General features: G+C 38.1%; 2 protein-coding genes across 3 annotated transcripts in view; one reads left to right on the top strand and one right to left on the bottom strand.

Moving 5' to 3' along the window:
- adamts13 (ADAM metallopeptidase with thrombospondin type 1 motif, 13) overlaps window positions 1-6,663 on the top strand; it is a 22,144-nt gene extending 15,481 nt beyond the window's left edge. The window contains exons 22-31 of one of the 2 annotated variants that reach the window (XM_042730140.1): window positions 63-258; window positions 355-451; window positions 534-663; window positions 749-937; window positions 2,657-2,861; window positions 2,996-3,335; window positions 3,557-3,703; window positions 3,781-3,957; window positions 4,717-4,898; window positions 5,535-6,663. In XM_042730140.1, the coding sequence (XP_042586074.1) occupies window positions 63-258; window positions 355-451; window positions 534-663; window positions 749-937; window positions 2,657-2,861; window positions 2,996-3,335; window positions 3,557-3,703; window positions 3,781-3,957; window positions 4,717-4,898; window positions 5,535-5,708 (1,837 nt within the window). In that variant the 3' untranslated portion in view covers window positions 5,709-6,663. Of the gene's footprint in view, window positions 1-62; window positions 259-351; window positions 452-533; window positions 664-748; window positions 938-2,656; window positions 2,862-2,995; window positions 3,336-3,556; window positions 3,704-3,780; window positions 3,958-4,716; window positions 4,899-5,534 lie in introns of both variants that reach the window. The other variant, XM_042730139.1, reaches the window with a different exon arrangement.
- On the bottom strand, window positions 5,797-27,158 carry LOC109087890 (carnitine O-acetyltransferase-like). Its single transcript, XM_042730141.1, has 15 exons — window positions 27,057-27,158; window positions 26,756-26,970; window positions 25,672-25,950; window positions 20,386-20,504; window positions 18,225-18,278; window positions 17,972-18,137; window positions 17,243-17,417; window positions 15,663-15,841; window positions 15,447-15,547; window positions 14,791-14,910; window positions 14,556-14,678; window positions 13,660-13,795; window positions 13,496-13,558; window positions 13,181-13,318; window positions 5,797-7,282 (listed from the first exon to the last, which is right to left on the bottom strand). The coding sequence occupies exons 2-15, from the start codon at window positions 26,780-26,782 to the stop codon at window positions 7,070-7,072; spliced, it is 1,893 nt and encodes a 630-aa protein (XP_042586075.1). The 5' UTR covers window positions 26,783-26,970; window positions 27,057-27,158; the 3' UTR covers window positions 5,797-7,069.

Here is a 27,158-nt window from a genome sequence, read left to right as displayed (position 1 = left end):
TTCAGACAGATCGCTGTTGATTCGTTCAGTCGTGTGTGTATATTCGTGTGTGTGTGTTGTAGATGGCAGGTGTCTGAGCCTGGCGAGTGTTCGGCTGTGTGTGGACCCGGGGAGGCTCAGAGAACAGTGTCGTGTGTACGCTCCCATCATGGATCTGATTCTGAGGTTGACCAAAACCTGTGCTCTGAACCCAAACCCACAGAACGCGTTCCCTGTGTGGTGGACGTTTGTCCTGTCGGCTGGGATTCCCAAAGAGAGGTTCATTCAGCATGTATTATTGACATCAGAAAATACGTAAGAGTGCTGCTGTACTGAATATCAGCACAGTTACAAAAAATATTTAATATCCAGCAGATCCATACGGACTCCCATGTAATGCCCCGCTCCAGAATGCTTCCGGTTTATGTTTGGAGTCCAGTGATTGGCCAGTGCTCAAAGACCTGTGGGAATGGTAAGTGAGAACCAAATGCACATGCTGAAATTATGGCCAACACTTATTGACCGCGTGTGCATCATTTTGCATGCTTATGTAGGATCTCAGCAGGTTTGGTTCTCTTGTGTGGATCACCAATCACGCCTAGAAGTCCCAGAGTTCCTTTGTGATCGAACCAGTAAACCAGAGATGTACACCCAGCCCTGTAGCCCATCAAAATGTCCTGCTACGTAAGCGCTGCTTAAACTCTACTTTCAGTTTCTAGACCCACGTCTATACATTTACACATGATAAGCATGCTATCTTCTTTATCAGGTGGCGCTACATGCAGGGCCCGTGCAGTGCGTCTTGTGGAGGTGGTGTAGCGAAGAGAGTCCTGTACTGTTCCCAGAGGATGGAGGGAGCAGACAGAAACAGGGATCTGGTGGTGGGAGAATCTGCTTGTCAGTCTGTGACCAGACCTTCAGAGGTAGTGGAGTGTAATACTGAAGCCTGTCCAGCCAGGTAAAGCTGTCAACCATTTCTGAACAGATTTCAGTGTTCTCAGTATATCTTCATTCCATCCTAGTTCAGAGTAAGTCATACACATTTTACTAGGCTGCTTGGAATGCTGAAAATATAATCCAGTTACTCCCCGTTACACTTGGAAGAAATTTTCACGTTTTAATAAGCTGAAAAATAGTAAAAAGGCCTTGATGATTAAGACATCAGGCTAAGAATCAGTACTAAATGCAAATGATAAAGTGCAACTAACCATAATCTACACAACTAAAATTATGCATACAGTAATATTAAAATGTCCTTTTTCAAATTTAGAGCTTGACATAATTATGAGATTTTCATTATTTCTTAGGATTTGTTTTTAATTTCCATGACTTTTCTAGGTTAAAATAAAATTTGCAAATTATAATAAGAAACAGAATGTCAATGTCAGTTTATATCATGATTGTTATCTGTTTGAGCTTACTTTAAAGCTACATTTTTTACTTATTTTGAATCATTTTAAGTCATCTTAACGTCCCATGAAAGTTTGATTTAGAAATCATTTGCTACACATTAGTAAAATTCATTGTTGAGGAGATTGTTGTTCAGTGTCCCGTTTTGTTCATTTAAGACAATTTTATAACAAACATATGTTTTCATTTTGATTTTAGTTAGTTTTTTCATGTCTATATAGTTTTTTATCTATTTTTAGGTTTTATTTAATTGTATTTATTTCAGTACTTTAAAGTAATTGAAAAACAGAAATTAAAGTAGAAACTAGCTGTAATAATTTATTTATTTATATATTTTAAGTAATGATTTATTTATTTATTTTTGATAAAAATAATCCTGATTGGGTCACCGCTTAAAGGGATAGTTCACCTAAAAATGAAAATTTGATGTTTATCTGATTACCCCCAGGGCATCCAAGATGAAGGTGACTTCATCACTCTTATAATGTAAGTGGATGGAAATCACAGCTTTGAGAGTCAAAAAAACATGCACAGACATGTCCAAATTAAACCCTGCGGCTCATGACGATACATTTGATGTGAAAAGACACAAAGCGATCGGTCTGTGCAAAAAACTGAACAGTATTTATATCATTTTTTTTTACCTCCGATGTCCGACCTTTTAGAACTCTCGAGCGCGTTCTCAGCAGCAGGCGCATGAGGCATCTCATTATGGCGGTTTGCAGACTTATAGGTTCATTACTGCCACCTATCTCTCAAGTGGACCATTGACACTCTTGATTGAGATTGTAGATAGAGTGAGTATCAATGGTCCACTTGAGAGATAGGTGGCGGTAATGCACTTATATAAAACAATATAAATAAATACTGTTCAGTTTCTTGCACAGACCGATAGTTTTGTCTTTACACATTAATGTATATTCACGAGCCGCAGGATTTAATTTGGTTTTGATTGTGTATGTTTTTTTTTTTTTTTTGGTTTTATTGTATGTTTTAGCTGTGATTCCCATCCACTTACATTATATGACTGACAGACTGCAACGGTTTGAGCTAAAAATCTTGGTTTGTGTTCTACTGAAGAAACAAAGTCACCTACATCTTGGATGCCCTGGGGGTAAGCAGATAAACATCAAATTTTTATTTTTGGGTGAACTATCCCTTCAATGTCCATTGCCACTTAATGCCTATTGTCTTCAATCAAAACCAATTGATTTATATTATATTAAGGTAGGGGGTCTTAATCATAACTGATGAAATGATTGTGTAGGTGGCAGGCAGGACAGCAGGGCGACTGTTCGGTGTCGTGCGGGATGGGTGTAGCTGTCAGGAGTGTGCGCTGTGTTCAGTACGAAGGAGGTATAGAGAGGGTTGTGGAGGAGGACCGGTGTGACCCAGGAATCAAGCCTCCCATCACTGCACCATGCTTCACACAAGTCTGTTCGTTCCACTGGGACGTGCATGAGTGGAGTGAGGTAGAGTGCCAGCGCATCCATGATCCAGACTACATATGCTAACAACACAGCTGTTATCAAACAACCTTGAGTCCCAGTTTATGGATGTATCAGTGCTTCTCCATTCCTCATTGCCTCTCTGTTCTCTAATGTAGTGTTCAGTCTCATGTGGTGATGGGATCCAGTCTCGGACCGTGTCCTGCATAGGCCCATCCAGCCCTCTTCCTGTCAGTCCCTTCCTTTGCCTCCACTTACCCAAACCCATCACCATCCAGGCCTGCTATAGTCCTGACTGTTCCTCAGCTCAGACCTCCACACCAGAGCCCAACAGCACTCACATACAGTCAGAGCCCCGGAGAGAAGAGGGGACACAGAGAACCACACCAGCTCCAGCTGTCAGAATGACGAAGATGAGGAAGAGTTTCTCAGCCACTGCAGCTCCAGCAGATGTGATGAACAGCACCATAAGCATGACAACAGAACCACCACAGACCAGTTAGGTGGCAAGTGTCTGCTAGCTCCATATAAAACTGTCAGCTTTGATAACCTTTTGGCACCCTATATATTTATATATCCTCATTTAGTTATAATTTATGTTATTTATAGTTTCTATAAATTTTGTATCTTTTGGATTGTTATTTGAATAGACAGTTGGATGAATGGAGGGATAAATGGGGAAAAAGCAGTGAGGAGTAAGGCATCTAATCTGGTTTCAGGTGTATGTGGACGACTTCTGCTTCAAGACTCAGGAACTATTGATCTGCGCAACGTCACTCAGATGAGGTGTATTTTTGCTATTGGTCGACCTCTTGATGAGGTCATTCAGATCAAAATCCTATCCAGCACTCTTAACTGCCGGCAGAGTAAGTACAGAGCTACTTTTCTTACAGACAGGAATCTGATGGGAGTACTAGTATAGTGAATTGTGTGTAATCTTCAGAGGAGAACATCGCCCTGTATGACAGACTCATCCTGATGCGGCTCTGTGAGAGGATGAGCGGTAAAACGCTGAAATCAAGATCAAATGTGCTGCTGGTGCGTCAGAGCCGCCTGGCCCCCGGGAATGGAGTGCTGCTATATTACCAGAGTGTAAAAAACAAAAAAAGCCACCATGGAGGTGTGTTATTACTTTAATACTTTTTAATGCATTCTGTACATATATTCATCAAATGTATAATATAGATTATACTGTAAAGGGAAAATTTATCAACTAAAATTCTGTCATTTAATTTAGTAATCATTTAGTAAACCTGACTTTCTTTGTTGTGTAACACATAAGGAGATATAGTACCCTTAAAAAGTATGAGGATAGTACAATTTTTTTTTGAAAGAAAGCAATACCTTTATTCAGCAAGGACTTAAAGTTAAATTGACAGTTAAAATGTAAGAAAAACTGTTTTCAACATAACATGATGACATAATAATGATCAGAATTTCTTGAGCATCAAATCAGCATACTAGAATGATTTCTGAAGGATCATGTGACGCTGAAGACTTGAGTATGATGCTGAAAATTCAGCTTTGATCACACAAATAAATTACATTACAAAACATATTAAATTAGAAATGTTATTTTAAATTATAATACGCATTTCACAATATTACTGTTTTTACTGTATTCGTGATCAACTAAATTTAACCTTGGTGAGCATAAAACTAAAAAAACATTGAAAAAATCTGGTAGTATATCTGGCAGAATCTTCAAATTGCTTTTACATACAACAAAAGTTGTTCAACAGAACAAAGAAAGTCATATGGGTTTGGCAAAAGATAAGGTGAGCAAAAAAAAAAAAAAAGACAGAATTTACATTATAGGCTGCAATTAGGCAAAGTGAAAGAATCTGAATGGATGTAACACAGCATGTATCTTCCTCAGAGTGTGATGTTCAGCTGTTCTCTCCGTCTGGACTCATTGAGAATCCAATCAAGAGCGCAGCCACCGCCGCCTCTAACACTCAGAGCTGTCGCGTGTTCATCGACGCTCCGCCTGCTTTCAGGATTCAGATCAGAGCGCTTTCTGTGCTCAACAACACCGATACAAACTTCACATACATACTGGTAAGTCACTGTTCATCCATCCTTTATACAAACAAACATTATCATTTAAAAGTTTCAGGTAGGTAAGATTTTTTTCAACAAGTACTAAAACAAATATATTATTTTCCATACTGTTTTCAGTAAGAAATGTGTCTTGAGCATCAAATCAGCATATTATAGTGATTTCTGAAGGCTTATTTGACACTAAAGACATTTTTAAATGTAATTTTTTTTTTTTTACATTTTTATCACAATATTGCCTTTGTGAGAATCTGAGGCTTCTTTATAAAATGTAAAAAAAAATAATAATAATAAAAAAAATCCAAACCTTTTGAATGGTAGTGTATGAGCATAATCATTTTGTCTGATAGAGGAAGAGATGTAATCATGCTGTCTGGAATCTCTGTCTATAAGGGTTTGAACTAAATGAAACTCAAGCAGTTTGCATTCACAAAACATAATAACAGCAAACATTTTGAGATTAATCAATAAAAGGCCACTGATGGCAGGCTGTCATTTACATTAGATAGACATTCAGCTAGCGTCGTCTACAGTAAGCACTAAGTTTGGTACACATTGTGGCTGTAAATGATGCCTAATGGGTTGACATAAACATACAACCTATTTGTAATTCTCTAATGTTTTTTGCTTACCCAGATTCGTGATGTGGATGCCTTAAAGACGACCATCTTCAGAGGGACTCAGCTCTTCCTGTGGAGCTCCTCAGGAAGCAGGGCTGAAGTGGAATTCCATGGGGAGTACCAGCAAATCAAGGGCACGTTCAGGGCCGAGTATTCATACATTAACCCTTCTGAAGAGCAACCAGTGTAGTCTGTAAGAGAGCTTCTAGTCCATGAAGAGCCGTGGAGCATTTAAAAAATCATCCTAGTTCAAATTTAGCCAGTTTAGCACAACAGAATCAGAACTGAAGATAGGATTTATTAACTGTATATCATATAATCACATCATTTTACACAAACAGTTTTTAACTGTTTTATATATAAGTGCTTTATATATTTATTGTAATGAGAACGAGCTAATCTATGTAAACTGACAATAATGTGTGTCAAGTCTACTGCTAATATATCAGCACAAAATAAATCATAATATATTTTTCTGATATTTTACTGATTTAGAAAAAGTCCACATGGCTCTGAGTTTAGCATAACAGTCTTACTTTACCATTTGTGAAACTACTAAGTTTACTATGAATACTTCAATTTTTTTACATGTATGTTAGCGAATGGACAGACTTTCAAAGTGATCACATGCGAGAACACAGTCACTCATCACTAGAAACACGTGCACTTGTGTACTAGAAACATTAATCCTTGTCCAGTATCTGTGCTTTTTCTCTCCAGAAGTTATGAAAGATAAAAATGTCTTTTTACTCACTTAAACTTGAGTTTCGAGTGCTTTAATCCCTTCGCACAAGTGCTTGTTAGTAAGCATGCACATTGTTTTTGCCATCTTCAGCAGTTTGTTTTCATGATTCTTGTTCTTGTTCTGTCTCCCCTGTTTCTTTTCTGATTGTGAAACAGGCCCAGGCCAGTGTTGCCACATAGTGGCAAAGTAATAAGTGCACAAAATATTGGACTGCACTTGTACAGTATGAACAAACTGTGCTGAAGCCAAAAATCGTGTCACTGTACACACCCTAGCATATGTGTAAAAAAACTGAAGTATACTTAAGTATCACATGATATGGCACTGAATAATATCAAGAGCATTCTCACATTTACCATTTTTACAGTTGAAACTGAAATAAAAACAGAATGAGTCTGTGTTTCTGGCTGTCCTTGTTTATGTTTGTAGCAGCCTCTTAGTCCATCACTTTACTGAAAGCTGAAGTGTAAAATAATGACTGTTTTCAAACTGGTTTTCTGATGTCCAGCGGTTGGAGATAGTTAAGCCTCAAACTCGCACTACTCGGTCATTGTCACTGTGTCAGGCTTGTCGAGTTGCTCAAACAAATTTTATGCACCACAGAGTCACAATGTTTCCACGTTTCAAGGGAATCAACCTAAGAATGGTGTTCTTAGTTACCTATATTCTCTACATAATAAAAAGAAAAACACACATATGGAATACCAATATAAAACCAATATTACCAATATGTCAGGCTAATGACACTGAAAGCCTCCAGTCTGAAAGTGTTTTGGGGCTCCTGTGAGAGTTTCTTCTGCCATCACTCACTGGGTCTTAGAAACCTGCTCCAGAAGAGTCTTCATGTCCAGAAGCGAGTCTTCTAGAAACTGTGACAGTTTCGTGGCATTTGTTTCCTCACAGCTGTTGAAGGCAGTAACAGCAAAGTTGATATGGTCATCCATGGGGTTGTAGCAGATACCATAACCATCAGGAACCATGGGTCCGAAACACATAACACAGTCTGTCTTTGATCCAACCTGAAAAACAAAAAAATACAACCACAGCTTACATGAAAATGCTGCTTTTCATAACAACAGCAGATAGATTTGCACAGCATTCTACACCCAAACAACGTTAGCAAATTCATCATTTAATTTATTTTGCTTTGGAATCCAAAAAAAACTTACTAGCTAACTTTTTTAGTCTGCAGGTCGTCTGTCATCTCCTCTGACATGATTTTGTGCAGCATAGTTGCTACACTGGCTGTGTCTAAAAATCGCAAAAACTACTTTTGCATAAGCAATTACTTTGTGACTGATATATTACTGTATGAATGTGTGTAAAATGAATGTAATCCGGATGTATTACATTCATCATCTTGTCATTGTCCTGTGATCTACAGTACCAGCATCAGTTGCATCATAAATCCTCTCCCATGGCCTCATGGGATAGTGAAGTATCAAATGAATGTGTACTTCAGAAACACACCAGAAGCTTTAAAGGCACTACACTCCGGCAACATTTCGCAGCTAATAAAGGTTCATTGTCAATAGACAAGTCAAAGCAGCGGCTTGAACCCACTTCGAAATCTGTATGCAGAAATATTTTGCCCTCAGCATGATTCCTGATTCTGTGGTTTCCTGTTGAAATTACAGGATTTTTTTTTTTTTAGTTATACTTGTTTTATATGTTATAAATCAGATACTCAATGATTTGTATGCTTCCTCCCACACACCTAGATACAATGGCGCACACACACACACACACACACACATACTAACACTTACAAGAATACATATACGGAGTTATCAGAATGATCTTTAAATGTTAGCTATCAGTTTATATGTTCATTTGTCCAAGTGATTTTGTATTTGGCACTTGTAAACATTGTCACCTTTTTTACTTGCATAATAAAAAAAGAAAAGAAAAAAGAAATTACTGGATTTCACCCACAAAAATTTGCTAAACAATGGTAAATGTGACTACACCTTAATTTAATCCAGGTATTTTTTTACCTACTTTTTAACGAATTCAGACATGCTACTTTTTTCACATACTGTTTTTCACCTACTACATAGCATGGAAGTGTGCATATTTACATGTAGCCACTTGCAATCCTTGAATGAGGCTTGAACGCAAAGCTGAAATCCTTCTTTAATGGCAATACGTGAAGGAAGAATGAGAGAAATTTAGGCCCTGTTCCAAATAGCACCCTTCATGCGCACTTACGTTCTTGCAGACTTACAATAGCTGCTGCATGTGCATGTCCATTAAGTTCATTAAACAAAAGGGTGTCCAATTCATCATTTTAGCTCTCTGAAGGTTGCTCATGAGCGCCCCCTTTGCAGCCGCGCCCTCGATGCACACTTCTCAGTAAGCTTCTACCCAACAATCAAAGTTACATTACGTCACAAAAGTGTGGACTTAAGTTTAGGGTGTGATTTGGGACAGGGTCTAAGAAGGAAATAGGGAGGCAGAGGGATGCTGAAAAAAATTGTTTCTGGAAGGACGCTATGGCTGCTGCTTATATACGCTCGTAATGATGATTGACAGGAGAGAATGTTTAGGCTCCTCCCAAACTTATGTTTGGAACTTCATGTGGGAACCAGTGTTAAGGTGCAGTACCGCCATCTACCATGTCAGAGTATCAACCAGATGGTATTACTGTATGTGTAGTATTAAAATTATATCAATATTTTATTTATTAATATCATCATAAATACCAATACAGTTGTGAACACAGTTCGAAAACAATCCTTTTTTAACTGGAGCTGAAAGCTGTTGCAGCATATCACTGAGAGATGTCACCAGGGAAGCATTTACTGCGAACTTGTCAGATTTATGTATCTGTACAACTATATCAAAGGGCATCAACTAGGCAGAATAACTTGCAAGGTATTACATGACAGTGAGACACTGTTACTCAAGAGTCTCCAGATGGGTGTTAAATTAGACGCAAAACAAAAGTACCATGTTTGAAGTTCCATGTAGACTCTAACAAAACCATAACCACCAGGACAAACCTCATTATCAATGCCTTTTCAGTATCTACAAAGTGAACAGAGTAGTTACACCAGAAGAAGGTACTTTTACTATATCTACAGGTGCATCTCAAAAAATGTTAATATCGTGAAAAAGTTTTTTTATTATTTTAAAAAGTAACATTTTCATATATTCTAGATTCATTACATGCAAAGGAAAACATTTCAAAAGTGTTTTTGTTTTAATTTTAATGAAAAATCCAGTATCTCAAAAATTTTTAATATTTCCTAAGATCAATTAAAAAAAAGATTTGGAAAGGGGGATTTGTATAGTTGTTTTAAGTGTTTTTGTTTATGCACTCAATACTTGTTCGGGGCTCCTTTAGCACAAATTCCAGCATCAGTGAGGTGTGGTATGGAACCGATCACTATTGAGCCTTCAGCTTGGATCGACTGTTTCTCATCTTTCTCTTGCAAATATGGGATATTGCAAATATCCCATTGATTCCATACGGGGTTCAGGTCAGGCATGTTGGCTGGTCAATCAAGCACAGTAATATCATAGTCAGCAAACCACTTGGAAGTGGGCAGGTGCTAAGTCCTGCTGAAATCAGAGAAAGAAATCAGCAACTCCATAAAGCTTGTCAGCAGATGGAAGCATAAAGTGCTCCAAAATCTCCTGGTAGATGGCTGCACTGACTTTGGACTTGATAAAACACAATAAACCAACACCAGCAGACGTCGCGGCACCCCGAATCATCACTGACTTCAGAAACTTCACACTGTACTTCAAGCAGCTTGGATTCTGTGCCTCTCCAGTCTTCCTCTAGACTCCAGACCTTGATTTCCAAATGAAGTGCAAAAAATGTCTTTGTCCAATATTGTACGTCTACTCCTGAGTCTCCTGTGTTTCTTGCTCCTCGTCTTAGGGCAGTGTGACAGAATCTCGTTAAGTAAGCGGCGCTCCCTCTCTCCTGTGTTTGTTTTCAGTTTTGGAAAGTTGTTTGTTTTTCTTGTTTTTTCCTGCAGCTATGGAAGTAGCCGTTTGGTTCATTGCCCTGGCTTGCCGAGATCTCCCGCTGGTGAAGTATTCGCAGGAGTTCTGCAGGTTTGCCACGGCGATGGCATTCGATGACGCCACCATCAACTCGCTGTTCTGGCATGGGGCCAACTTCCATTGTCCTGTGGACCTCCCAGACACCACTGGACTAAGCCGGAGGGAAGGGATCCTCCGGTGTCTGGAGAGCATCCTGCGCCTAGCTAGATCCAGCCTGCCGGCCGCAGTGAAGTCAATCCCACTGTCCAGTCCGTCAGCTGATCCCCAGTCAAGCCCGCCACCGTCCGTGGCATCTTCATGCCCGCCACCCGCCACTGTCTCATGCCCGCCAGCTGCGGCTCTCTCCCACCCAGCGACCGCTCTTATGGCAAGCCCACCGGTTGCTCCTGTGGCAAGTCCGCCGGCGTTTCCCCAGTCAAGCCCGCTGGCCGCAGCTCACTCAAGCCTGCAGACCACACCTTTCACCCTGAACCAGAAGAGGAATCTAAAGAGGAGAAGGCGGTTGGCTCCAGCCCCAGAGCTTGCTCCCGTGTTGGCTCCAGCCCCAGAGCTCGCTCCCGTGACAGCCCCAGTCCCAGAGCTCGCTCCCGTGTCGGCTACAGCCCCATAGCTCACTCCAGTACCAGCTCCTCAAAAGCGCCTTGCTGTGCCTGCTCCTTCAGAGTGCCCTCCAGTGCCAGCACCTCGTAAGCGATTCCCTGACCCCCAGTTAAGCCCAGGGAGGGCTCCTGATTTCCTGTTTTGCCTAGGGAGGGCTCCTGACCCCCCATCGAGCCCAGGGAGGGCTCAAGATCCCCAGTCAAGTCCTGGGAGGGCTCCTGAATCCCTGTTAAGCCCAGTGAGGGTTCCTGATTCCCCGTTTAGCCCAGGGAGGGTTCCTGATTCCCCGTTTAGCCCAGGGAGGGCACCTGACCCCCAGTTAAGCCCAGGAAGGGCTCCTGACCCCCAGTTAAGCCCAGGGAGGGCTCCTGATCCCCCGTTAAGCCCAGGCAGGGCTCCAGATCCTCAAGTAAGCCCAGGGAGGGCTCCAGATCCTCAAGTAAGACCAGGGAGGGCTCCAGATCCTCAAGTAAGCCCTGGGAGGGCTCCAGAACCCTGTCATGGCCCACTGAGGGCCTCGGAACCCGGCGTCCCCAAGTATTTTTGGGAGGGGGGGGTAGTAAGGCTCCAGCCGTAGAGGCCGGGGTGGGTGCTGGGGCCGCGGCCTCGGAGGCGGCTCCACCATGGCTTCCTGAACTGGTTGCTCCGCCATGGCCTCCCATGTTCCCAGCTCCGCCATGGCCTCCCAAGTCTCCTGATCCGCCATGGCCTCCTGAGTCTCCTGATCCGCCATGGCCTCCTGAGTCTCCTGATCCACCTTGGCCTCCCGAGTCTCCTGATCCAACATGGCGCCTTCCGGGAGGGGGGAGTAATGTCAGACTCTGTTCCATGTTTTGTGTGTATTTCCCTCCCCATGTGTTCTGTGTCCCTGTTAATTAGTCATTCCATGCACCTGTGTTCCCCTGATTGCCCTGTGTTTATTAGCCCCAGTCTGTGCTGTCTGTCTTTGTCCGAGATTGTACGTCTACCCCTGAGTCTCCTGTGTTCCTGTCTGCCCCATGTTCCCCCTTGGATTTATGGATTAAAAGAACTGTTGTGAGTTTACGCCTTGTCTCCTTGTTCCTCGCTCCTCGCTTTAGGGCAGTGTGACAAGTCCACTCCTTGTGAAGCTCTACCAAGTGTTTGAATCAGCTTTACTTGACAGTATTCGCAAGCTTGCGGTCATCCCTGTTGCTTGTGCACCTTTTCCTACCCAATTTCTTCTTTCCAGTCAACTTTGTATTTAATATGCTTTGATACAGCACTCTGTGAACAGCCGACCGTTTCAGTAATGACCTTCTGTGACTTACCCTCTTTGTGGGGGTATCAATGACTGTCTTCTGGACCATTGCCAAGTCAGCAGTCTTCCCCATTATTGTGGTTTCAAATAACAAAAGATACCTGGCATTTATACTAAAGGGATGGTCATTTAATGAAACTCATATGTAAAATTATAATATTTTGAGATACCAGATTTTTTACTTTCATGAGCTGTAAGCTATAATCATTAAAATTAAAATAAAAAAACGTTTGAAATGTTTTATTTTACGTGTAATGAATCTAGATTATATACAAGTTTCACTTTTGAAATAAGTAAAAAAAAAAAAAAAAACTTTTTCACGATATTCACATTTTTTTTAGATGCAACTGTATATTTTGGGATTCTAGCAAGCATTGTGCTATCATGGGCTGAGGGTTAGCACTTATGCTAATACACAATAACCTTTCTGAAGGATCTCAATGTTACGAGTAGCTTAAGTCTATTTGTAGCAAAGTCCCTTATCTCATTACTTCAACCTAAACCATTTGAGCATTTGGTTTGTGAACCTGACACAATGTAAAGCAGGCCAACTATGCAAATCCACAAAATGATAGAAAGCACTGCAACTTATTTCACATGCAAAGAGGTTAGGTAATAATAACAGAGCTCATTTACATATAGACGTCTGAAAGGTACAGTAGCAAAAATACAAAACAAGCTTGATAAATAGGGTGGTCTTGTAAAACTAAATTACAACTGTTTTTGGAGAAAGTAACCTTGACAATTAATGTACGTTAATGTAAATGGTTACTTTATGATGCTTTTTGTGATTTTTGAACTTGGCAAATCCAGTTCCCGCTCACTTTAATTATATTGAAAAAGATGAACAAGATAGTTTTCAAAAAGTAGATTAAATTTCAACATAAAGTGGCATAAGTGTGAATAAATTCAGGCTAATTTCCATAAATAAATAAGTATTGTATCTAGATTGTAATAATGTGCCTAGAACAAAAGTGAATACTGTATTTAGATGCGGTGTGGATCTGAGTTTACAGACCTGACTTGTGTAGAGATTAAAATGTGTAGAGACAGCGAACGACGTGTCCATGAATATCTCAGGTAAAGATGTCAGATCCTCAATGGCCATCATCTTTAAACCCAGCATGTGCCTCTCTATACCCTGCCCATGAATGGCCTGATTACAAATGAAACAAAAACTGAGATCAGGAGGAGGCAAAAAGCACGGCAGAATTGTAACAGCATCAATGCAATGAAATGCAATAAAATAAAAACTTTAATGTTTATCGTATTTAATGATATTTCTTGGTAACATGCCAAACGTGTAAATATTTTAAGATCACATGATGCTCACCATGTGTGTGTGCTCTCTGTGTACTTTGATGGCCTTTTCGAGCAGTGCTGCTTTCTCACTATTCTGCAAAAATGTGAAATTGAAACAATACAGATATAAATAACATGTAAAAGTACTCAACAAACTTTCTCAACTGAGAATGCTACTAAAATGTAAACTTGTACATGTTTTGATGGATCATCCATGGCTTTTGTGAACTGGAGCGATTCTGTGGTGGTGGATCGAATGGCTTCAGTTCTGCCCAATCTAAACATGCGTAAGGAGGCACTTTCGTAGGTCGGACAGCAGGTCTGATACATCCTAACACAGAAACAAGATGAATCATCTTATATGTAGTGCATAAACACCTTGCATTTCTTGACAGTTAGCATTATTTGAGTACTGAAGAGCACAATGTCACAAACCAGACCCATACCATGCCACACTTTAATTTAGTTTAGTTTCCTAATTACAGGTATTTTTTTATCCACATGCAACTTTTCTACTTTGGGAAAACATTTAAAAAAAACACACATTAGTCAGTAATAACATTAGTAATTTTAGTAAAAGCTGCAATTGGTATCACCTTTGGTCAGTTTATGTTATGTTATGTTTTAAAGGCGAAGTATGTAATTTATACACGAGTAGTGGTTCTAAACAGAATTGCAAAAAATATTGTTTCCAAACCCCCTTTGGTTATGTAAGTATCTATACAGATAGTGCTGCTCCAGATTCAAATCACTGGTTGAGCCAGAAGTAGACTTGTTGGGTCACTCAAACAATCAGAGCTACAGTGTTTACACTCTTTGAGGAACTCAACCTATAAATGGGTTACTTACATCACTCTTCACATGAAACTAAATCAGAAGAAAGTATTTTAATATAAAAAAAAATACATACTTGACCTTTAAAGATGTTGACAAGAAGAAATGTGGTATAAATGGCATGCATGCAACCTAGGAAATGAAGTGAGAGAAGCCATTGGGATGTGAAAAAATGCTAAGTGAAGGACTAGGGATTTTAGAGGTGGAGATGTGAAGAGGTTTTAGTGCTTTATTCAGCACTAGGATGTCAAACTCACCTATAGTATGCCAACTGCAGAGCCATTTGGATGAATGCGTCAGGACTCATTTTATGAGACTTTGGGAATTTTCTTCCATAGTTTGTGAAGTTGAGCACTCGAACGTCCAGTTCATGCACCATTCTAGACAGACGATATAAGAGGAATACAGAATTACCTGTACATGATGTAATATTCATTTATTACAGTTCAATATTGATTTAAACACCATTATAACAGTTTGAAATGTGCTCACATGTTCATGTTTTGTTTGGCTTTCTCAATGTCCTTCTTGATTTCTGGTGTGATGTTGAATCGAAGTTTTTGTGGCATAGGAAGTGGAATCATGGGAGTTCGTACCGTCTCAGATCTCTTCCTGTTACAAACATGTTGCATGACATATTATCTACAACCATGAAATATTCAAGTAACAACCTATTCAGGGCCTTGTGTTTAGGGAAGCACATTATATCCGTATCATATATTTTTTTTTTTGTATTTTTTTTAATGGTGGTGGTTGGTATTTGGTTTTTGATTGTGCATTTAGATTTGGCTTAACATCATATACTGTAACACTCCCCTAAAATTTATCTTTAAAAAAAAAAAAAAAATCATCGGCTTATGAGCATTGGGATGAGACTGGAATAATGATGCTGGAAAAAATCAGCTTTGCAACACAGGAATAAATGACATTTTAAATTATATTAAAATAGAAAACAGTTATTTTAAATTGTAATCCTATTTCACCTTTTACTGATTTACTGTATTTTTAATCAAATAAATTCAACCTTGGTGAGCATAAGAGATAAAAACATTAACATCTTACCAATCCCAAACTTCGAATTTTAGCGAACATTTTTTGCTGAAAATTCCTTTAAAAATCTCATTAAGAATTAAATGTCATATCCTTACATATAGTCAACAACATGGTCCACCAGGAAAACAATGGGAGGTCCCTCAGCCGGAGCATGTTCATAGGTGAGTCCACATGATCCGTCCTCTCCAACTATGAACTGTGGGATACAGAAAAGAGTCTGGGTACAGAAGAATACCTCTATATATATCTGCATTCCTATCTACCCTTTGAACATACTCTGGATTTAATGATCATACATGCATGATAGTAACCTGCAGTGTTTTGTCAAACCAGCGGTTCCCACTGTTCCAGCGACTTCCTCCACCATGGAGCATTTGAGCGGCCACCTTGTTATGGTACATCTCATCTGACACGCGTGGCATTGGTGCATCAAGACAAACTGTGAAGATGCTCTTCTGGATTGCCCTCACTGACTCCTTATTTGTCTTGTCTGGAACAACATAAAGATGAGTGGCACAGGCATGCACAGGAAAATAAGCATCATGTCCACCAACACAATGCCCAGTACTGAATAATTCATGTGAGCTCTAGAGTGGAAAAATTAAGCAGGCTTCACAGGTTATGCACAGTTGCATATTGAAGATATGCAATTACGAAAATTTGATATAGTATGTTAAATAGTATGTTAAAACATATATTTAAATAAATGTCACATTAAGTTTGTGGGGAAAATATATTTTATATAAAATAAATGTACTATATTTTGGAATTTAAAATTTCTATAAAATAAAAGCCATATGTCTAACTAACATATGTTTCAAATTTGAAGTTGATATCTCAAAAATTAACTGTTTAGGTAATATACCAAAATAGCCACCTGGTGACACCCAAACTGGAAAACAAATTTTCCTGTCACATATGTACAGAGCCAGAGCACAAATGTACATGACATGCAAGAAAAAATAAATAAATTGTGTGCACGATTTACTAATTCCGTTCCCTCAATGTACTAAAACGTGCACACAATTACTATTTTGTTCCCTCGATTTGCTAAATCGTGCACACAATTTACTAATTTGTTCTCTCGATTTACAAATCGTGTGCTCAATTTAGCAAATCAAGGAAACAAATTAGTAAATTGTGCGCACAATTTATAAAACGTGGGAACGAAATAGTAAATCGTGCACATGATTTAACCTACTATTTTTTTCCTGCATGCCATGTGCGGGGCTCCGTACTAATGTATAAATTTCTGTCACAATATTACTTCTCTCAAAAATATTAATCAAATATGAATCCCTGACGTTTCCTTTCTAGCTGGAGGAGCCTGCTAAAAGGATTTAAAGTTCCATTTTCATGATAACGCAATGTCCTATTTCAAAACGGTTTTCATAGGATGAACTGAGAGTGTTTAAGCTTTCAAATGATAAAATATGACTAAAATATGTGATGGGGGAAAAGGCAATAAAAAAGAGCTCCAAGAGCTAGTAGGATGTTGCCAGTTAACAGGATAAATAATAATACGAATTTTACATATGAAAATTCATTATAATATTAAAAAACATATTTTCTGATAAAGTAAACAAGTTGTAAAGAAAATCAATAAAGTATTGTTCAGACTGTCAGTCAAAACCCAATTTTTGTGCATATCCGATTTGAATCCGATCATTTTTACCCTGTGTATGGAAAAAAAAATCTCATGAAATTAGAATTCAAATCCGTTTCAAGCTACAGTCCATTCATATGTGGTTTGAAATCATTTAACTCAGATTCCAATCGGACACACAAATAATCAACTGAATCGGTCTGAACAAGGTCTAAGAAATAGGAGTCTTCTGCCTAGTTTGATAATTGATCAAAAACACAGCATACAATTTTTTAATCAACTCACCCTTGATAAGGTTGTTGTAGGCCTTGCCCCAGGTGTTACGGTGGTTGGAGGTCAGGATGCCAACTGGCTCTTTATTGGTCTGAAGGGAAGAGTTCCAGATCTTCTCCAGCTGAACATAGATCTGATCTACAGTCAGTGGTGAACCATCGCTGTTGTACACATCCAGAACAAAGAACTGAGGAATACAGAGAGAAACAGATATTTGTATACATTCATCTTTCTTAATTTTATCTTACTGTGTATTGCCTATTAACAAAATCAACTTCTATGTCACTAGCAAATACGAAAGCATCAAACCCAAAGCTCAAATATATCCAACTTTTTTTTAAGAGCTGGTGTGGCCACAAAACAGCTTGTTATGCTGCTTGATATTGCAAACTGGTATTTCTTATATTATTTTAATGGATTGGTGTAATTACAAATGCACTAGTTTGTAGTGCAAATAGTTTTAATGCTTACTGTTCTTTGCTATTCTTCTAGTTTTTTACCTATGGTGGCTAATGAATTAGAAGTCTCACACATAAATAGAAAATAGCGTTGCAAAATAACACTGTAGTAATCATTTAAAAACAGAATAAATGGTAAAATCTCAAAACTCATACAAAAATATATAAACAATTCAATTCAAAGTTTTGGAGTCATGTGATTTTTGTAATTTTTTGAAAGTCTCTTATGCTAAAAATAATACAGTAAAACAGTAATATTGTGAAATATTATAACAAGAAGCACCTGAAAGTTGTGGACCACTGTGATGTGGGAAGGAGGGGTCTTTCCGATAGCGTAGTTCACTACGGTGTCTCTCTTGGGTCCAGGGATCCGACATGAAGTCAGCACCTGGTAATACTGATCCATGCACAAAGGCTTGCCACCCAGATATTCCACAGGCAATGTTTCACTGTGCCACAGTAAAGAACATCCATTAAAACAAACTGATACATTTGTAAGCTTTACAATTGCTTACGAAAATGAGAAAATAACTTACCTATCAATCATGCTTTTGAAATCCAAAACCCCAGCAATAAGTTTAGAAGCAAACCTATAATCAGAAAATGCTGGGATTACTAGCTATGAAAACATTATCTCACTTTAGGAAAAATAGGCACACAGGTCAAAAAGACTGATTTCTCAATGAGTCATTTTATATAACCATAGTTTTCATTCACACTAAGGACTGTCAGTGTTAAAAATACTGTTGACCTGCGGCTGAAAAAGGGCAGACTATAGATATCAAGTAGCAGAGAACAACGCAGTTGTTGTAAACATACAAACACCACACAACCCGTCATGTTCTCATGGTAGCTTTCTATAAGCTTATACTACCCTATGTAGTAAACATACTGTTAGGGTATCTGCCTGTATATGAGATGTCACTATAGATGTTGTTGATTGTCCAGATATAAGGGCAAATCTAAAAAAGGAACAGGGCCGAATCTGAAGTGCACGTAGAAAAACCAGTGCAATGCCATGATGAGTAGCACATATGCCAAAAATAGCCAAGCAAAGTAAGAACTCTGCGTAAAGGTCGGTGTGAAACTTAAAACCCTCAAATCTGAAGACCTCTCCAAAAATGAGTTTGGAAATATTTCAATACTCTTTGCTTTTCAGTAATTTAGCCACATAGATTTACTACTTTGCCATCTGGATTCTAATTAAGCAAATACTTAAGATTCTAGGATTGAATCATTATTGCAGTTATTAATATGTTTTTGGCATGTTGTATTTTTGCAAAAAGTTATTTTAATTTGGCTCCAATCTTGGCATTGTCTTCCTGGAATATGGACATGTGTGCACCTTCCAACATGGTTGTTTAAAAAATTAAAAGCTGTGAACTGCATTAGTTAGGGTTAAAATAACTGCTGTAAAACATATAACATGCCAGTAACATCTCACTGCAATAATGATCTAATCATAAACTCTTCAATATTAGCTTATTTAAATCCAAATGCCAACCTTTTTTTCCCCTTTTTGGCCAGGCCAAATATGTGTAGTCATGCTCTGGGCTGATGACTATCAAGGGTTTTGAATCTGGAACGATCATGAACTATCACCACTTTGCTCTTGAGCAATAATGACACTTAAACCCAATGCCTAATGTCTATCAAGTGGGACTGTCCTTGTGATAAGTGTACTATTAGTCACTTTGGACTCAAGTATCAGATAAATAATAAAATTACAATGGTTGGGATTGATTAGATTATGTTTGTTTCTACCACTGTAATTGCGACCTTTTTATCTTACAATTATGGACTTTATGCAAAATCTGAATTCTGAGAAAAAAGTCTGAATTGTGAGATATTAACTCACAACCTTTTCTTACAAATCTCACATTTCTCACTTTATATCTTGTAATTCTTACTTCGTATCTCACAATTATTTTTTCTTTATTTACGATTTTCTTTTGCCATTTTCACCTATATTATGATATATATAGGATAGATGTGAACTGTCAGGAAGCAAAGTGGGAGAGAGATGGGGTGGGATTGGGAAAGGTCCTTGAGTCAGGATTCAAACTCCGGATGCCCATAGTGCAAAGGCACTGTATATATTTTCTACTATATATAAGTTTTAATTTACTCCTGTGATGCAAAGCTGAATTTTCAGCATCATTACTCAAGTCTTCAGAGTCACATGATCCTTCAGAAATCATTCTAATATGCTGATTTGCTGCTCAATAAACATTTCTGATTTTTATCAACATTAAAAACAGTTGTGCTGCTTAATATTTCTTTTGTCGGAACTGTGATACATTTTTATCAGGATATTGTGATGAATAGAAAGCTTAAAAGAACAGCATTTATTTGAAATTAAAATTTTATGGTACAACGTAAAATTCTTTACTATCACTGATCATTTTAATGCATCCTTGGTGATTAAAATATTAATTTATTATTTTACCTTACCGACCCCAAACTTTTGAAAGTGTATTCTATAACTGCAGTGTATTTAAAATGTGTTTTAAATTGTTAGATATTTCACACACACACACACACACTAAAAAAAAACAAAAAAAAAAAAAAAAAAAAAAAAAAAAAAAAAAAAAAAAAAAAAAAAAAAAAACACACACACACACACGTTGTCTGCAATACTTAAATTTGCTCAGTGACGTCTCATTGCCCAAAATTAAAGTAACCATTGTCACCCACCTTATTTGTCCCTGACGGTCTTGGAAGTGCATTTTAGGTAAAACGACCCCTGGGCTTGTGTACATCGCCACAGGCATTCGAGAGTCCAGGTAGGCCGACTGCATCCACCAGTCAGAGAGCTGCATCATACAATGATGGGGGAGTCATTGGAAAATTTGGAGTAGTAAAAAGTTTAATACACATGCAAAATAAAAGTACCATGTACTTAAAAATACTTAAAAAAAAACTTTGAATTGGTCAGAGGTGGACAGTAGTGAAGTATTTTTACTTTACTCAAGTAAATGTAAAAAGTATCTGTAGTTTATCAGTGTTTTTCTTTGGAAAACTTTTACTTTACTACATTCCAAAGCATAATGTCGTACTTTTTACTGCACTACATTTTATAAAAGTTGTTTTATTTTACCTTTAAAGGGATACTCCACCCCAAAATGAAAATTTTGTCATTAATCACTTACCCCCATGTCGTTACAAACCCGTAAAAGCTTTGTTTGTCTTCAGAACACAATTCAAGATATTTTGGATAAAAACCGCGAGGCCTGTGACTGTCCCATAGACTGCCAAATAAATAACAGTGTCAAGGTCCATAAAAGGTATGAAAGTCGTCATCAGAATAGTCCATCTGCCATCAGACATGCAATCTGTGTTATATGAAGCGACAGGAACACTTTTTGTAAGAGAAGAAAACAAAAACAACGACTTTATTCAACAATTTCTTTGTCAACTGTCTCCTCTGTGTCTCTCCATATCACCGTATGCTGTGTATGCTCTTCTGTGTCATCCGCGCCACAAGGATGCGCTGTTTTCTTTCAAATCAAAGCTAAATACACGTAGAAACAGTGCATCCTTGTGGCGCGGATGACACAGAAGAGCATACACAGCATGGCGACGACTTTCATACCTTTTATGGACCCTGACACTGTTATTTATTTGGCAGTCTATGGGACAGTCACAGGCCTCCCGGTTTTCATCCAAAATATCTTAAATTGTGTTCCGAATACGAATGAAGCTTTAACGGGTTTGGAACGACATGGGGGTAAGTGATTAATGACTAAATTTTCATTTTGGGGTGGAGTTATAAGAACATAAAAAATTTTGTACTTTCTTGTACTCAAGTAAAAGTACTAGATTTCTAATGTAATTAAGTATTAAATAATATATAATATGAAAAATGAATGCAGTAAAAAGTACAATATTATGCTTTGGAATGTTGTGAAGTATAAGTTTTCTAAAGAAAAAATCTGATAAAGTGCAAACACAGCAGAGTAAAAATACTTAACTACTGTCCGCCTCTGGAATTGGCACAGCATCCCATTTTTTACCACAATTCGTCTGTCCAAAGCCCCGCCTCCACAGACATGTCAGTAACATAACATGCAAAATAATTGCAATTGCATGCAATTATTATTTTTTTTTTCATTTGCTGTTTACAGATTTTAGTTGTGTGTGTGTGATTTCTCGACATGCTTGTTTCAGTGATATATCTATCAGGAAGTAGCATGATTTTATGAGTGATATTAAAATATAATTCTAAAGTATTTTGGATACCATAAAAGTAAGTCATTATTAGTAGATTATTAAAAATAAGTGATGAAATAGAGTTATAATTATTTATCCTCTCGTGATCCAGCTATGGAATTTTTGCCTCTGTAGTGGACATTATATTTAAGTAACTTTTTCTTAAATGTCACAGTCTGGATGTCCTGTACAGAGCACATTCAGGGCTTTTTAGAGACACCAAATGTTTAGATATGTTTCACCGTGACCACTCCCTCTCCTTGGTCTATAAAGATGGCTGACATTAATTTAGTGATAAAATTGTACATCCTTATAAATCAACATCTTATGAAAATATAATGGGGTTTAAAATCAAAATATGACTTCCTGTTATGAAACAGGACATCATTTCATACATGTCCACTGTGGAGGACACTGGGACTAAAAGCATGTTTATTATGAATTTTGGGAGACAAAACAATTGAATAGGAAAGCAAAGTATATATCTCACTGGCAGAGGTGGTGGTTTGGCTGTGGTATTTAAGAACAATTATAAAATGATCAAGTATGATGTTCTTGATGTTTCAAATTTTGAATGTCTATCATTTAAACTTGCTGGTCCTACGCCACTTCTGATTCTGCGGATTTATAGACCCCCTAAATATAATGCAAGTTTTCTGTCTGAGTTGACTGAACTTCTCACTCTTGTCTGTGCCCAGCATGACAGAATCATAATGCTAGGTGACTTTAACATACATGTTGATTCTGATTGTAATACTGCAAAAGACTTTTTATCTGTTTTGGATTATTTTGATGTATCACAGCATATTGAATTTCCCAAACATTTACATTCTCATACTCTTGATTTGCTTTGCACTGTTGGTATTGACAATGTTGGTGCTCATTGTCTTGAATTGGGCATCTCTGATCACAAAAATATGGTTTTCCTCTCCCCCTTGTAAAACCAAAAACTAAAACTACCATATCTTACCGTAACCTGAAATCTGTAACCACTGACAATTTTTATGTTGCTATTGCTGCCTCCCCTCTCTCATCCACACTCAACCTCCTGAGCCCTGATGAGATACTCTCAACCTATAATGAATCTATTTGTAATGTTCTGGATGACCTTGCTCCACTAAAAACTAGAACTGTCCCTTCTGCTCACTCCTCTCCTTGGCTAACCCCTGAACTTAGAGTAATGAAAGCTGAATGTAGGCTTTATAAAAATCCACCCTTGTAGTGCATGCTATTGCTTTCTCAAATCCAGTAGTAAAATATAAAGAAGCACTTAACATTGCACGCTCTCCTTAACTCTCTACTGTCATAAATAAAGCCAAGTGCAAACCTAAAGCTCTTTTCTCTGAGATCAACAAACTTGTTAAACCATAGTCCGTAGCTATTAATGGCTTTGTGATAGCTTTCAGTCTTTTTTCCTACGTAAAAAATTGACTTTTCTCCATCTGTCTCTCCCCACCTTTCTCCATGTCTGATAGGTCACCCACTCAACACTTTCTTACCCACAAATATATCTGAGGTCGAACAACTGATTATCAAATCTAACTCTGCCTCCGGCACACTTGATCCTATTCCAACATACTTACTCAAAACCCTGTTGCCTGCACTCATTCAACCTATTACTCATATTATAAACAGAACCCTTGCCACTAATTATGTTCCACAAGACCTAAAAGTAGCTGCCATCACCCCAATCCTTAAGAAACCCGGTCTTGATTACACAGATTTGAAACATTTTAGATCAATATCAAACCTCCCATTTGTTGCTAAAATACTTGAGAAGATAGTTGCAGCACAACTGCAGTCTCATATAGAGAAACATAATCTTTATGAGCAGTTTCAATCTGGTTTCCGTCCCTCTCACAGCACAGAAACCGCACTTTTAAAAGTGGTTAATGATCTCCTGCTGTTTTCTGATTCAGGTGCTCACAGTATCATGGTTCTCCTTGATCTGAGTGCAGCCTCTGATACTGTTTGCCACTCTGTTCTTCTTTCTCGAATATCTGCTATAGGTATCACTGGTGCTGCTCTTCAGTGGCTAACTTCATATCTATCGGATAGACAGCAATTCGTCAGAATAGATAAGAATAGATCTTGCACAGTCACTATTTCCCGTGGTGTTCCCCAAGGTTCTGTACTTGGTCCACTTCTATTTCTCATTTACGTACTGCCACTGGGTCAGATCATCAGACGTCATGGTCTCTATTTTCATAGCTATGATGATGATATTCAAATCTATTTTACAGTTCAACCCAACTCAGTTTGTCCACCCGTTTTTATTGTTTCTTGTCTTCAAGAACTTAAAACCTGGATATCAGTTAATTTTTACAACTAAATACAGACAAAACTGAAATCCTGCTGGTTGGCCTTAAATCACAGAGCTCTTCCCAGCATGACATCTTCATAGATATCGATGGTGTCCCGATTAGGCCCTCAACAACTGTGCGAAGTTTGGGAGTGTTGACTGACTCTGCATTATGCTTTGATTCACATATTGGTCAGATTTTTAAATCATGCTTTTACCAATTGCGGAATATTGTTCGTATATGTCCCTCACTTAATTTTGGAGATGCTGAAACTATTATCCATGCTTTTATAACCTCCAGATTGGATTACTGTAACTCCTTATATAGTGGCTTACCTGCCAAAATTATTAATCGCCTCCAAATTCTACAAAACTCTGCTGCTCGAGCCCTTACATTTAAAAAAAAATCTGCACACATCACTTCCATCCTTCACCAACTTCACTGGCTTCATGTGGCCAAACGTATTCATTTCAAACCCTTAGTTTTAGTTTATAAGGCCTGTCACAGCCTCGCACCCCAATACCTAGCTGAGTTAGTGCAACCATACATTCCTGCACGAACTCTCAGATCTAGAAATGATAACTTGCTTGTTGTGCCCAAGTATAAACTCTCTAGGGTGGGTGGTAGGGCTTTCTGTATTATAGGCCCTAAGCTATGGAATGAGCTTCCTCATAATATTCGTGCTGCCTCCTCTCTCCAGGCCTTTAAGTCTCAACTTAAAACTCATCTATTCACTTTGTCTTCTAAATAACTAATTTACCTCTCTGCTTCTCTATTTCTCAACTTCTGTTTGTTTGATATTAGACCATCATCTTGACATAATTGCTTGTATTATTTTGTGAAACGTCCTTGGGTTCTTGAAAGGCACTATAAAAAAATAAACATATTATTATTATTATTATTTTATCAATACTCTTATGAAATATAAGATATTATTATGAAAATCTGGCCAATTATTACGCTTCTTTTTTCAACATGCTGTCCCAACAGCACATTAATATGCAAATTAGATAAAGTGTATAACATTGTGTTTAATGGGAAAACCAGTTTATGGAATTTTTACACACATATTCCATAAAGCAGCATAGTATCAAATCATTTTGTTATCAAATCATCTTCTATATCAAAGTTGAGAATCATCCTTATACAAAGTTTGGTATAAAAAAAATACCTGAAACCTAAAAATTGATTGGTGATTTTTTTTTTTTTTTAATCCCATTGTTTTTACCTTTTCATGTCTATTCATGTCATTTCATTTTTAGAAAAACGTAGTCCTGGTGTCCTCTACAGAGGACATAACATAACATATGAATAAAATATAATTTTTCCATTTCCATTTTTCTTATACTCTAAACAATGTAATGACACGAAAAAATACTAAATACACAAAGCTTTTTTTCTGGTTCTCAGGAGGTTATTATGGCACACGAAGAGGAAACCACTGAACACCCGTGCGTGCTTTACGCACCCAGTTGTCGGTTTTGCGCGCCCGGCGCTCGAGGCTCTTCTGCAGTCTCTCTCCGACGCCGCCGGGCCGCAGGAAGTCGTCCATCAGCTCGCGCGTGTGCGTCATCTCCTCCTCGCTGATCAGCGGCTCGAGCGAGGCCAGATACCGCGCGCACGTCTGCTTCAGCGGCGGAACCGGCAGCTTCGGCAGACTCTCCTGATGGACCAGCGGCCGCTCCGAAATCTGGACAACCGGCAATGGACTCAGCCGACGGCAGGGCTTCACCAGCCCCGTCCTTGTCTAAGAATACAGAGAACAATTTACAAACATTTTATTATCATAGGAATATAATAACCTACCAGATCTGGTAACCAAAAGAATAAAACTTTTTGATTTTCTTTTTTAACTAAATAAATATAAAAGAACATCATTATAATTGTATATAATAATAATAATCTAGTTATTATTTTATTATATATATTTTTAAATATTTTATTTATATTCTTCAAGGTCAGGGTCATCCAATCGAGTTATTGTACAATTAACTATAATTCGTTCAATTTATACTGTGCGGTGTATATGTAAATATCCTCCTAAAAGGTAAAAATTCACCCGAAAATCAGTTAAATAGAAAATAAATGTCACTTAATAAAAAAAATGTTTTTTTTTTTCTAACACTGTACAGAGTTAAGGCTTCATTCTGCTGTGTTTCTAAAAACTGATCTTTCTAAACGACCTAAAAACAAGTAGGCCTAACTAAACTTGTTTGAACAGACTATTGCACGCCACGGTAAATATCGATCGGTGATCGCTCTCGTTGTCAAAGTGCATGCACTGGCATCCGTTTGTTGCTGATTTGTGCTGTAATTAAGTGGGTCACTCAATCGTTGTTTTAGACGATCGTAACAGCAGGAGAAATGACGCACAAGGAATGCATTCAATGTTTCAGATCAGATAGCAATTAAGAATAAAAAAACGAGCAGCACTTCATAAGCTATTGATGGGGCGTCACGGTTATTATTGGTGCATATAACTTGGCAGGCGTTCAGTTAACTGTTGAAGTCACTGCGTTTGTACATTATACATTATGATATTCATCACTTACCGCAGTTCTGGTGAGGACGCACAGCATGATTTCACGCAAATACCCCGCGGACAATTCAACTGACAGCTGAAGAGCAGGATCTCCCCGACATTATGCGCCACAAGGGCGGCCCAAACTTTCTTGACAAGTTGGGACACGGGTCGTGCACCTTCGCCCTCGCTCGGATAACACTGACAACTACAGCTTTAGTTAATTTTGCCCCTGAATGACTTGCACTGTAATACAAATAAAGAAAATGTAATTTATAGCTACACGATATTTAGCTATATAAAACTGTAACATGCAACGATAACTTATATACCTAAGTCATTTATTTATCGTTCTCCATCAGTTAAAATAGGGTGGTCTAACGGAGCAAATAAAACAAATAAACATTGCCATCTGTCGGCCTTTTTGGACGTTC

Source organism: Cyprinus carpio, chromosome B8, assembly GCF_018340385.1.
Source record: "Cyprinus carpio isolate SPL01 chromosome B8, ASM1834038v1, whole genome shotgun sequence".
NCBI lineage: Eukaryota > Metazoa > Chordata > Actinopteri > Cypriniformes > Cyprinidae > Cyprinus > Cyprinus carpio.
Note: the sequence above shows the minus strand (reverse complement) of the source record. Positions and strands in the feature narration are given on the sequence as shown.